Genomic DNA, 12,502 nt, shown 5'->3' with positions numbered 1-12,502 from the left:
ACCACCACCTTGCACTGGCTTGATCATCAGGACAGTTCTGTGCTGAGCTGCTACATTACCTAGCTAATCAGGGCTAACAGTTGGGTTTTTGTTCACTATGCAGCCCTTTTTTTTTTTTTTTTTTATGCAGCCCGGAACATGCTGCTGTTGAAGATATAGAGGAAGGAAGAAATGTGACCCCTGCATAGACTGATGGTCAGACATATTCTTTGCATTGGTGGAGGTCTCAATATTTGTTCCTTCCCCTCCCCTCCTCTCTTCTCCCTTTCTCTCCCCTCTGTCTCTCTAAAAAAAAAAAAAAAAAAAAAACGTTTCCTCTATCTCATCCTAAATCACTGCAAAGACTTTCAAAGAGCTAAATATTGAAAAGCTGATTACAGAAGTTCACTAAAATAAAAAGGATACTGGGGGGATCAAAGTTATCAAACAAGTATAAATTAATCCAGGAAAATTTTGTGGAAAACAAAGGTGCTCAATAGCATTTAGGAGTGAAATAGATATGGCTTCCTGAAGAAGAGAAGGATGGAAGAGAGAGGGATATATGAGACATGGAAGCCACGATTTATGCTTGAGCCAATTGCCCAACCATAATAAGGCTTCAATAGTTGATAGTTCCAAGTGTAAAGAAATGGATACAACTCAACACCCATGACGTATATGGAATATACCTGCTGACTTACAAAAGTTTGTTACTCTTATCAGAAAACAGCTGAGACAGAATTGCAACCGCCGGAACTGGAATAGGACCGGGTCAGGTCCAGGTCTCTCTCGGCACAGCCTATCTAAATGGAGAAGACACGCTGTTAAGGCAAAAGCGAAAGCATTTATGTAGTTGGCCAAGTAAAGGAGCTCACTGGGACCTGCGTTGCCAAGATGACTACCTGAAACTGGGTGGCGGCCAGCTTTTATGGGTCCATTACAGTAAGCAGAATCAGGAAGTTATAAATATTCATGACTCCTTGCTGATTATTCATTGTGGGGCAGGGCTAGGAATGCGCAGGAAGCGTCTGACTGACCGCTCCTTTCTGAAATGGGCTCGGATATCGCAGATGACATACGTCCGGTGTGACTTTCCGTTCCTTGACATAAGTCATTTGGTTCTTTGGCATGAGTTTTCTGATCTATCTACACATGTCTGGGGGTCCGGCGCCGGTTCTCCTGGAACTTGTTTGTGACTCTTACCTGCAGAATTTCCTGAAGTTAAAAACGATGTAAAGAGTGAAGAAATGGTCATTCGTAGTCCAACAGTTCTGGTCTGATGCCCCGATATAGGGAAGTAGTTAATACTAGTCAAACAGCTCTGATCTGAATCTCCAATATAGCCTGCCCCTATTGTGTGAGGGCGGGAATGCAGGTTAGCAACCATCTTATTCTCTCCCATTCTTTTCAGGGTTCTGACAGGACAGAACCCTGGGATAGGGGAGCTGAGGGCCAAAGGTCCGTCCATCTTTCCTATCTACTCCAAGCTGAAAAGGGGCGGTGGCATGAAATTCACCTCTAGTCTGTGGTGGCCAGGAGGCCTGAGGGGATTTTTGCATTACCATAGTCTTTCTGGGTGATTTAATTACAGAAGAAGCACAGCAGCCAAGGCAACAATTTAGGATTATGAAACAGGCTATAATGGAAATTGTGAGCAGGAAGATACCCCTTAACCAGCCAAAATTCAGCAGCCAGGAGGTCAACCAGGTAGTCTGAGCCTTGTGGTTTTAGGGCCTCTTCAGCATTTTTGTGGTCTGTCTGTAGCTGTTATACTATTTTATTTATTTCTTGTTGGTCTTGAATAATATTCCTGTCTCGTTAACAAGTGAACAGCAGGTAGCATTAAGGTATACACAGGTACTTCCATGTGCTGCCAGAAGTAGGTCTAAATCTGCTTGGTTTTGCAAAGCTACGGAGGCAATGGAATCCATCTTGGTAGTGATGTGGGCTGACAAGTGCTTTGTGGTATTAGTTAACCTTTCAAGTTCAATGGAGGTATTTTTTATGAAATCAAAGAGAGCATGTAAATCATCATAGTTTTTCCCAACAACTGACATTGGGAGGAGTATATGTTGGGCTTTTTCCCAAGCTGATTTGGTAATATCAGGCCAGTCTGACCTCTTGTTTCTCTGGAGGCCTTGGGTTGAGTATAAAGCTTGTAGTTTAGGCAGTAGCTGAGTCCCTGCTGGCCATAAGCATCCCAGGGTACAAATACCTGAGTGGTTTGAAGGCCAGGATTATAAGACTTTTTTTGGCGTAACAAATATTGACCTCTGTGTCTGATTAAATAGGAAGTTGGAGGAAACTAAGATTGGCTTAAAGATACTTTGATAAGTCATATTTGTTTGGAGTTCAGTAGAAATTGTAGAAGTATTAGCATTAGAATCAATAGTTGTATTAGGGCTTTTACAGAACCAGAACCCATCAGAGTAGGTTAGGGTGGTGTTACACAATGGCCACAGAGTCAAGAGGAGCAGGGCACTCAAGAACATGTCCACGGAGGTGCTGCCTAGGGTTTCCTCCTGCACATCAGCTTCCCCAGGCCCCTCTTCATATCTTTGTTCCTCAGGCTGTAGATAAAAGGGTTTAGCATGGAGGACAAAATGGTGTAGCCGATTGTTGCCACCCGGTCCCTGATAGTATAGCTAGACAAGGGCTGTAAGTAGACATAGAAGATGCTTCCATAAAAGATGGTCACCACAGTGAAGTGAGAACCACAAGTGGAGAAGGCTTTGAGTTTTCCAGCAGCTGAGGGAATTTTGAGAACTGCAATGAGGATTCGTATGTAAGAAAAAGAAATGCATAGAAAGGGAGTCACCAAAACAACCACTCCTTCTGTCTTTATTGTGATATCATTGACAAATGTGGAAGAGCAAGACAATTTCAGGAGAGGGTTGATGTCACAGAGGAAGTTTTGAATAACTTTGGAGTCACAGAAGGTGAGAAGATTCAGCAGAAGTGTATGCAGGAGGGAGTGAAGGTGAGAAAATGAGCAGCAGAAGGCCAACAGCAGGAAGCAGTGATGATGGCTCATGATGCTAACATAGTGGAAAGGGTTACAGATGGCTACATAGCGGTCAATGGCCATGGCTGCCAGAAGGCAACTGTCAGTGTTGCCAAAAGCATAGAGAAAATACATCTGTGTCAGGCATCCAGCATAGGAGATGGTCTTCTCAGTGGACAAGAAGTTCACCAGCATCTTGGGAACAATGGTTGTTGTGAAGCAAATGTCAGTGAAAGACAGGAAACTCAAGAAGAAATACATGGGTGTCTGAAGCTGGGGGTCAGAGTGGATGGCCAGAATGATGAGCAGGTTTCCTGTTATGGTGATGAGGTACATGGTGAGGAAGAGGACAAAGAGTGGCTTCTGGTCCTCGGGCCGTGATGACAGTCCCAGGAGGATGAACTCAGAGACACTGGTGGTTTGGTTAGCTCTTTCCATGGTCATGGAGCCAGCTAGAAGAGAGAAGATTCTACTGTTTAACGTAAATATCTTTTATAACTTTAATCACAAACGAGCCAATAAATCTATGCTTCTTCCTACTTACTTTCCATCCTTAAGTTCATGATTAGCCACACTGTGAGCAGCTTGCAAGCCTCATGATTTTTGTTGCTGTCCTCCCCTCCCAACTCTAATTCTTCATAAACTTCTTGTGCTGATAATACGGACTTCGGCAGGAGAATCTTTCTTCAGGAACAGAGTTGAAACTTCCTGATTCAGTTTAATATTAAATCATAAATATGTATTGAGCATCTACTCCGTGGAAAACACTTTTTTGGGGGGTAGGGTCACAACTGTAAGTATGGAGAGAAAGGCCTGGCTTTGTGGGTCATGTATTCTAACTGGGAGATCACACAAGCACCTGTGCATACATACATATGCATAGGGGAGTGTGTGTGCGTGTGTGTGTGTAATCTACATTTTATGAAAACAAAACAAAACAAAACAGTGTACCAGAATAGAAACTGATAATGGTAGGTGACGGAAGCTGTTTTAGATCAGATGGTTACATTTCTCTCTTTCTGTATCGAAGCAAATTTTTATTAATGCCACGCTAAGGTTTATCTCTGAACTTCCCTGGCAGTAAAAAAGGCTTGCTAAAATAATCAGCAGGGCAATCAGAGGAATAATGAACCCAGGTCAACAGTTTTGTTCTTGTTGCTTGTTTTATCCTCAGAGGCACTTATTTAGAAGCTCATACTCCTCAGTGAATGTCAAACAAATAATAAGTGGAAAGCAAAGTAAAAGAAAATTATATCTTTAAATTTACTTTTGACTTATTATTTTCCTCTAATTTCTCCAAACTTCATTATGATCTTACATCATGGACACATGCCATGCCATGCCATGCCATGCCATGCCATGCCATTTTCCATTTGTTTACTTGTCTTTGTATAAATCCTTGAAAAACATGTTTATTGCTTTATGTGTAGTTTTCTATTTCCATAAAAATACTATGGTATATATTTCATTCTGCTTTTGTTTTATTTTTTATCTACACAAAATTTTGAGATAAATGTTCTAGTTCATTTCTCTTGACCACTTTCATTGCATGCATGCACTACTCTTGACTTAATCCTTTTCCCTAGATGTCCTATAACTCTTTGCTACCATGGATAACACTGATTCTAATATTTTTATGTCCACAAAATGTTTTAAATTATTCATTCAAACATTGAGAATGGGTATATCGTATGGGCATTTTTCTTAAGCAGTTCCAGGAATGACTATTTACTCATTCATTCAACATTTAAATGACTACTTTCCAGCTGTTTAACATTAGACAAATTATTAAATATCTTTAAACTTCAATTTTCTCATATGTACACAGGGGATACTAATATATATCCCATAAGGTTTTTATGAGTCTTTCATGACATAATGTGTTTAAGGCATTTAGAATGGTTCCAGGCACCAAGTAAGTATTTGATACTACTACCTTCTCCCATAATCATTGCTAATGCTTTTTCTCCTTATCAAGTATTTGGGTGTTCTCAAAAGTAACTGATGTGAATATTAACAAAACCATGTACTCACACTTTGTCACATTAACATTCATAAGAGTTTATGAAGTTTTTTTAGAAGTTTTTTTTTTCCCCATGCTTTGAATAACCTGAGAGTAAACCGGTAATTAGGCATTTAGCTTCTGGTAGGGAGTGTCTTGTTTACTCCTCATGACAACGTTATGAGGTATAAGCTATTATTCTTCTCATTTTTCTGATGAGGAAACTAAGAAATAAAGACAAAATGATTTTACACACCAAGTAAATAGCAGAAATAAGATTTAAACTCAGGTCTAATTCAGAAGCTCATGCTTTTAACCACTATGTTACTTCTCAGGTTTTTGTAAACCTATAAATGTTTACATCTCAAAGAAGCGTGTTTCAGATATAAACATTGGCTATATTTTTTTCCACTTTGATAATTTTCTACTTGCACACACAATGCACTTTCCCTCTGAAATTTTTTTTAATCCGACATTAAGATTAGACATTTCCACAAACTTGAGAACTTAGAGGAAATGGACAAATTTCTAGAAACACACTACCTACCTAAAGTAACACAAACTGAGATAGAGAATCTGAATAGACCCACAACAAGAGAAGATATTGAAGAGGTAATTAAAAAAAAAAAAACTCCCCAAAACAACAAAAGCCCTGGCCTGGACAGCTACGCTGGAGAATTCTGCCAAACATTCAGAGAAGAGCTCATACCAGTACTACTCAAACTATTTCAGGAAATGGAAAAGGAAGGAATACTCCCGAATTCATTCTATGAATCCAGCACAAATCTGATACCAAAGCCAGGCAAAGACACCGAAAAAAAAAAAAAAAAAAGAAAATTACAGAACAATCTCTCTCATGGATATAGATACAAAAATTCTAGTCAATAGAATTCAGCACCATATATATATATACACATAAAAAATAATACACCATGACCAGGTGGAATCCCTATGAGGTATACAATAATGTTCAACATTAGAAAATCAAACAACATAATCCACCAGATAAATAGAACAGAAGAAAAAAAATCACACGATCATCTCAATTGACGCAGAAAAGGCACTTGATAAAGTCCAGCCTCCACTGCTGATAAAAATTCAATAAAATAGGAATAGGAGGGAAATTCCAGAACTTTATAAAGGGCATCTATACAAAATGAACAGCTAATATCATTCTCAGTGGAGAAAGGCAGAAAACATTGCCCCTGAGAATGAGAAGAAGACAAGGATACCCTTTATCCCCACTCCTATGTAACATTGAGCCAGAAGTCCTAGCTAGGGCAAAAATGCAAGAAAAAGAAATAAAGCATATCCAAATTGGAAAGGAAGAAGTAAAACTATTGCTATTCTCAGATGATACGATCCTATATCTAGGGAATCCCAAAGATTCCACACACACACACACACACACACACAACAACAACAACAACAACAAAACTGCTGGAACTAATAGTAGATTCAACAGAGCAGCAGGATACAAGACCAACATACAAAAATCAGTTGGATTCCTATACATCTACAAAAAGAACTTTGAAATGGAAATCAGGAAAACAATACCATTTTTAATAGCTCCTAAAAGGATAAAATACTTAGGAATAAATCTAATCTGGGATGTAAAAGACCTACATAAAGAAAACTACAAAACAATGTTGGAAGAAACCAAAAGAGACCTACATAAATGGAAAAACATACCATGCTCATGAACAGGAAGACTCAACACTGTGAAAAGCGATCTACAGATATAATGCAATCCCCATCCAGATACCAGCAGCATTCTTCAATAAGATGGAAAAAGTAATTATCAACTTTCTATGGAAAGAAAAGAGGCCCTGGATAAGCAAAGCATAATTGATTAAAAACAAACAAACAAACAAAAAAAGAACAAAATAGGAGGCATCACACTACGTGATCTCAGAACCTACGAAACAGCCATGGTAATCTAAACAGCCTGGTACTGGTACAATGACAGGCACATAGACCAATGGAAGAATATCGAGAACCCAGATGTAAACCTATCTACCTGTGATCAGCTGATCTTTAACAAAGGACCATGGTCCATTAAATGGGGAAAAGACAGTCTTTTTAAAAAATGGTGCTGACAAAACTGCATGTTCGTCTGTAAAAAAATGAAACAGGGCCCTTCCCTCACCCCACACACAAAAACTAACTCAAAATGAATCAAAGACCTAAATATAAAATTTAAAATGATAAAGATCATGTAAGAAAAAATAGGGACAACACTGGGGACCCTAATACATGGCATATATAGAATATAAACCATAACTAACAATGTACAAACACCAGAAGATAAACTAGATAACTGGGAGCTCCTAAAAATTAAACACTTACGCTCATCGAAAGAGTTCACCGAAAGAGTTCACCGAAAGAGTTCACCGAAAGAGTTCACCAAAAGAGTAGAAAGAGAACCTACAGACTGGGAAAAAATTTTTGGCTACAACATATCAGACAAGGATCTAATCTCTAAAATCTATAGAATACTTAAACATCTCAACAACAAAAAGACAATCTAATTAAAATTGGGCAAAGGATATGAACAGACACTTCACCAAGAAGACAGTCAGTAACAGACGTGAAGAAATGTTTGCAATCATTAGCCATTAGAGAAATGCAAATCAAAACTGCAATGTGATACCATCTAACCTCAACATTATGAGCACTAATTAAAAAAAACAGAAAATAACAAACACTGCAGAGACTGCGGGAAGATTGGAACTTTTATGTACTTCTGGTGGGAATGTAAAATGGTAAAACCAGTATGGAAAACCGTATGGTGCCTCCTTAAAAAGCTAGTAATAGGAGTACCATACAGTCCAGCAACCCTACTCCTAGCAATATATCCTAGAAAAATATGAGCTGTCACATGAATAGACACATGCACACCCATGTTCATTGCAGCATTATTCACAATAGTAAAAAGCTGGAAACAACCTATGTGCCAGTCAACAGATGAATTGATAAACAAATTATGGCACATACACACAAAGAAATAGTACTTAATGATAATGAACAATGATGAATTCGTGAAACATCTCACAACATAGATGAAGCTGGGGGGCATTATGCTGAGTGAAAGAAGTCAATCACAAAAGGACAAATATTGTATGAGAACATGATTATAAAAACCCAAGAAAAGGTTTACACACAGAAAAAAACAATTTTTATGGTTACTAGGGAGGGGTCGTGTAGGGAGAGAAAACCAATAACTAGATAGTAGACAGGTGTTAACTTTGGTAAAGGGAAAGACAAAACACAATATAGGGGAAGTGAGCACAACTTGATCAAGGCAAAGTCATAGAAGCTTCCTAGACACATTCAAACACCTTGAGGGATGGAGTTACTGGGGCTGAGGGTTGGGGACCACAGTCTTGGGGAACATAAAGAAAACGTTTTACATCCTACTTTGGTGAGTGGCATCTGCGTCTGAAAAGCTTGCGAGCAGCCATTAAGATAATTCTATTCATGCCATTCATTTGGAGTAAAGGAGAATGAAGAAAAGCAAAGACACAAGAAAATATTAGTCCAAAGGATTATTGGACTAAATGAACCATAGCCTCCAACAGCCGGAGCCTAGAAGAACCAGATGATGCTCAGTTACCACCACTGACCATTCTGACAAGGATCACAATAGAGGCTCCCAGGTAATACAGGGGAATAATGTAGAACAAAATTTAAATTTACAAAGAAAAAAAAGAGAGACCAGACTTACTAGTCTGACATAGACTGGAGGAGTCCCTGATACTACCGCCCCTGGAGGCCATGCTACCTCAGAATGGAGGCCACTCCCGAAGTCCACCTTTCAGCCAAAGTTTAGACAGGCCTATAAAACAAATAATAACACATGTGAGGAACGTGCTTCTTAGATCAATCAAGCATGAGAGACCAAATGGGCAGCACCTGGCCAAAGAAAGACAAGAAGGCAGGAAAGGACAGAAAAACTGGATGTATGGGTATGGGGAACCCAGGGTGGAAACTGTAAAGGGAGAGTACTGACACAATACGAGAATTGCAACAAGTGTCACAAAACATCTTGTTTATAATTTTTTGAATGAGAAACTGATTTTCACTGTAAACTTTCACCTAAAGCACAGTAAAATTAAAAAAAAAAATCAAATTCTCATGGAATTCAGACTTTCTGGAGCATTGGAGGCTGGATGAAACCCCAAAACCATTGGCCTGAGAAAACCTTTAAAACTTAAATCAAAAATACCCCCTGAAATCTTAAAACCAAACAATAGTTTAGCTTAACTAGTAAAAATGTCTGCCTTGAGTATTATGCTCTTTTAAGATCTATGTGTATGGGATCAAAGTGACAACAGCAACTGGAAAAATTAAATAGAAAACTTAGGGGGCAGTGAGTTTTGTTTTAATGGGGGAAAACAACTCAGAAAAGAAAGATGAGGATGGTTTTATAACTTGAAGAATGTAATCAATGTTACCGAACTGTGCATGTAGAAATGTTGAATTTGTGCATGTTTTGCTGTGAATATTCCCAACCACAAAAAAGATAAAATAAATTATAAAAAAATATACAGACTTTTTTGTTATAATGGGAAAATCTATCTTCCTGTGTTGAATGGATTGTGAAACTTGAAAATTCTAATTTGCGTGATTAAATGTCAACAATAAGGGGAATTTCATCTTGGATGGCTGAGGCTTGTTTGTGTGTATGGAGCTGGGGATTGGTAGAAAGTTCACTGGACTTGGAGGCAGAAGATGAGGGTTTATATCTGACCTCCATTACTTGCTCACTTAGTGATCTTAAATTGTTTTAGGAAGAGTTATGAAATACCATGCAAAGTACAGTTTGCAAACTATATAGCAGCAAAAATGAATTATTTGTGAAAGGAATATAAAATGAAGAAGAATAATTGGACGGATCAAGTAAGGCTGGGTATTTCCATGTCTCATCAATGCGGAATACTTAGGAAAATGGAAGGCAGTTTTGGAAGTGAGAATCTAAGGATATAGTTCTAAAAGCCTGGTGTGTGTCTCTTCTACTGAGTTCCCAGTACCCAATTATTGGAATTCTACTTCCTCAAAAACCATGGGATAATGGCACATCCTGGCCCAGTGATCAAGGAGGGTGGGCATTGAACTAAAATGCTAATTTAACTGTTAAGCTGAACTCTGTGACAAGCTGTACTCATATGAGTGGAACTGTGGAATGAAAACTAAAAACCAAACCTGTTGTCATCAAGTTATTTCCAATTCATGGTGATTCCATGTGCTTCAGAGTAGAACTGGGCACCAGAGGGTTTTTTTGGTTGTCATCTTGCAGAAGATGAGTTCTCTGGGAAATCAACTTTGAGAAGATCAGTCTGCAGAATGTTTATTTACCAGGTCTTTTCTTGTGTGGTGCAGCTGATGGATCCAAACCACCAATCTTTTGGTTAGTGGTAAAGAGCAGACTGTGTATACCACCGAGGTATGTTCACTGCCAAGGAGGCTGAAATAAGTACCTGACTGAAGTGGGATGGCCAGGTAAGTGGGCATCCAGTGTACAGATGTTCACTTCTCACGTCCAGACACCTTCTCCCTTTTCCCACTTTCTTTAAAGCTGAGCTTTCTCCTGAACCACTTCTTCAAATTGGTTCTGCAACTCAGCCAAGATGATCTAAGTTTTCTCACGTTTTCCCCCTTACCTTTCTGTGTGCTAGTCAGTGACGAACAAGAAGTGTTAAGATTAAGGGAGGAAAGAGCAGATTGATCTAGATTTCAGAGGGATAAAGCGTTTTCCTTATACTGCTTCATAGCCCTGTTTCTTTCTCAAACTTTGACTCCCAGCATTATTCTTTTTCTGCTTCCCATCATAGAAGGCAGAGATGCCCAGATTCACGTGGCCTGAACTATCTTGGGTGGGGAAGCCCCACCAGTTTCTCATGGGCTTGAAGTCTGCTTTTCCAACCTCCTTGGGGTCCTTGATGAGCTGAGGGAACTGTGCTGAGCTACACCATCTTGACCCCTCAGGGGAGTTTCCTCTGTGACCTCTCGAAGTGCAGAAATCACAATGGACATCTGAATTGAGTGCAGCTCCCTTCTGGGGCCAAGGGCCTTCTGGGGCCTCCTGGAAACAGGCTATTTTCAGAGCTTTCAAACTTACCATAACATCTGTAGGCATGCTTCAGTTTCCCCAACTGTGGGTAATCAAAGGTGGTAGAATATTGTGTGCATGTGTGCCTGTGTGTTTGGTGAACAGGGAGTGTTTCAGGCTGGGTTCTCTGGTAAACTGACTTTGAGATGGAGATCAGCCTGTAGAGTGTTTATTAAGGAGTGCTATTGGAATTAACACCTGTGGAAGGGACTTCTAGCCTTCTAATCTGTGACAAAATAAATTTCTGTTCTTTAAAGCCACCCAGTTGTGGTATTTTCTGTTAAGGCAGTACTAGGTGACTAAGATACCATTCATTATAAAAATTGGATCCATTTTTGTGAGTTAGTGCTGCTACCTGAACTCTGTCATTCTCATTTCTATTAGTGAACTGAGCTCTCTGATAGCATATCTTATCATCAGTCTGATTTTCAGAGGAAAAAGAACCACTATCAAAAGTATAAAATGAAATTACGCATGTAGAAACTGTTAAATTGATGAATGTTCTGTTGCGTATATTTTCAATAAAATATACAATAAAAAAGTATAAAATGAAAAGTAACAGTTTTGTGTTCTTGTTTTCCATCCACAATCTGTTTATAGTCTACTAGTTAGTATCATAATTTAAAATTAAATCAATGTACAAGTAATCATTCATCTGCTTTACTTATTTTCTCTTATGAGAGAAAAATTTAGCATTATTATGCTATCTTCCTTCTCTTCTCCCTGTTTTTCAATTTTTAATATTATTATTTTTTTTAGTGTGATAAAGATATGTGACAAAACATATTATGTTCATCATGTTCAACCGTCACCATCCTCTGTTTCCAAATTTCTCATGACCCTTAACAGGAGCTCAGTGTCCCTTAAGCAATGAGCTTTCCTTTTCCCCTCCTTCCTGCTCACCCCTGGTAATCACTAATATCTTTGGTCTCTATACGCTTGCCTATTCTGGATATTTCATAAGTGGGATCATACAATATTTATCCTTTTGTGACTGACTTATTTCATTCATGGAGCCCTGGTGGCGCAGTGGCTCGACTTCTAACCAAAAGGTCAGCAGTTGGAATCTGCCTGCTGCTCCTTGGCAACATTTTGGGACAGTTCTACTCTGTCCTACCAGGTCACTATGAGTCAGAATCAAGTGGTAGGCAACGGGTTTGGTTTGGTTTTTTATTTTATTCAGCATAAAGTTTTCAAATTTCATCCGTGTTATAGCATGTATTAGGATTTCATTCCTCTTTATGGTTAATATTCCATTGTATGACTATACTACATTTTATTTAGCCATTAATCTATTGATGGACATTTAAGCCATTTCTACCTTTTGGCTGTTGTGAGTAGTGCTGCAATGAACACGATGTACAAGTATCTGTTTGCTCTCCTGCTTTCTTTTCTTTTGGGTATA

At 38.8% G+C, this 12,502-nt stretch overlaps 1 protein-coding gene across 1 annotated transcript; it reads right to left on the bottom strand.

Annotated features, from left to right (window-relative positions):
* Positions 1–2,222: 2,222 nt before the first annotated feature.
* LOC100677345 (olfactory receptor 1L8-like) lies at positions 2,223–3,607 on the bottom strand. Its single transcript, XM_064290891.1, has one exon. It carries the CDS (start codon positions 3,425–3,427, stop codon positions 2,489–2,491), a length of 939 nt encoding a protein of 312 aa, XP_064146961.1. The 5' UTR covers positions 3,428–3,607; the 3' UTR covers positions 2,223–2,488.
* Between the last annotated feature and the right edge of the window lie 8,895 nt (positions 3,608–12,502).

The sequence above is a fragment of the Loxodonta africana genome, chromosome 9, assembly GCF_030014295.1.
Source record: "Loxodonta africana isolate mLoxAfr1 chromosome 9, mLoxAfr1.hap2, whole genome shotgun sequence".
NCBI lineage: Eukaryota > Metazoa > Chordata > Mammalia > Proboscidea > Elephantidae > Loxodonta > Loxodonta africana.
The sequence above is the reverse complement of the archived record's forward strand: the minus strand, read 5'-3'. Positions and strand labels throughout refer to the sequence as shown.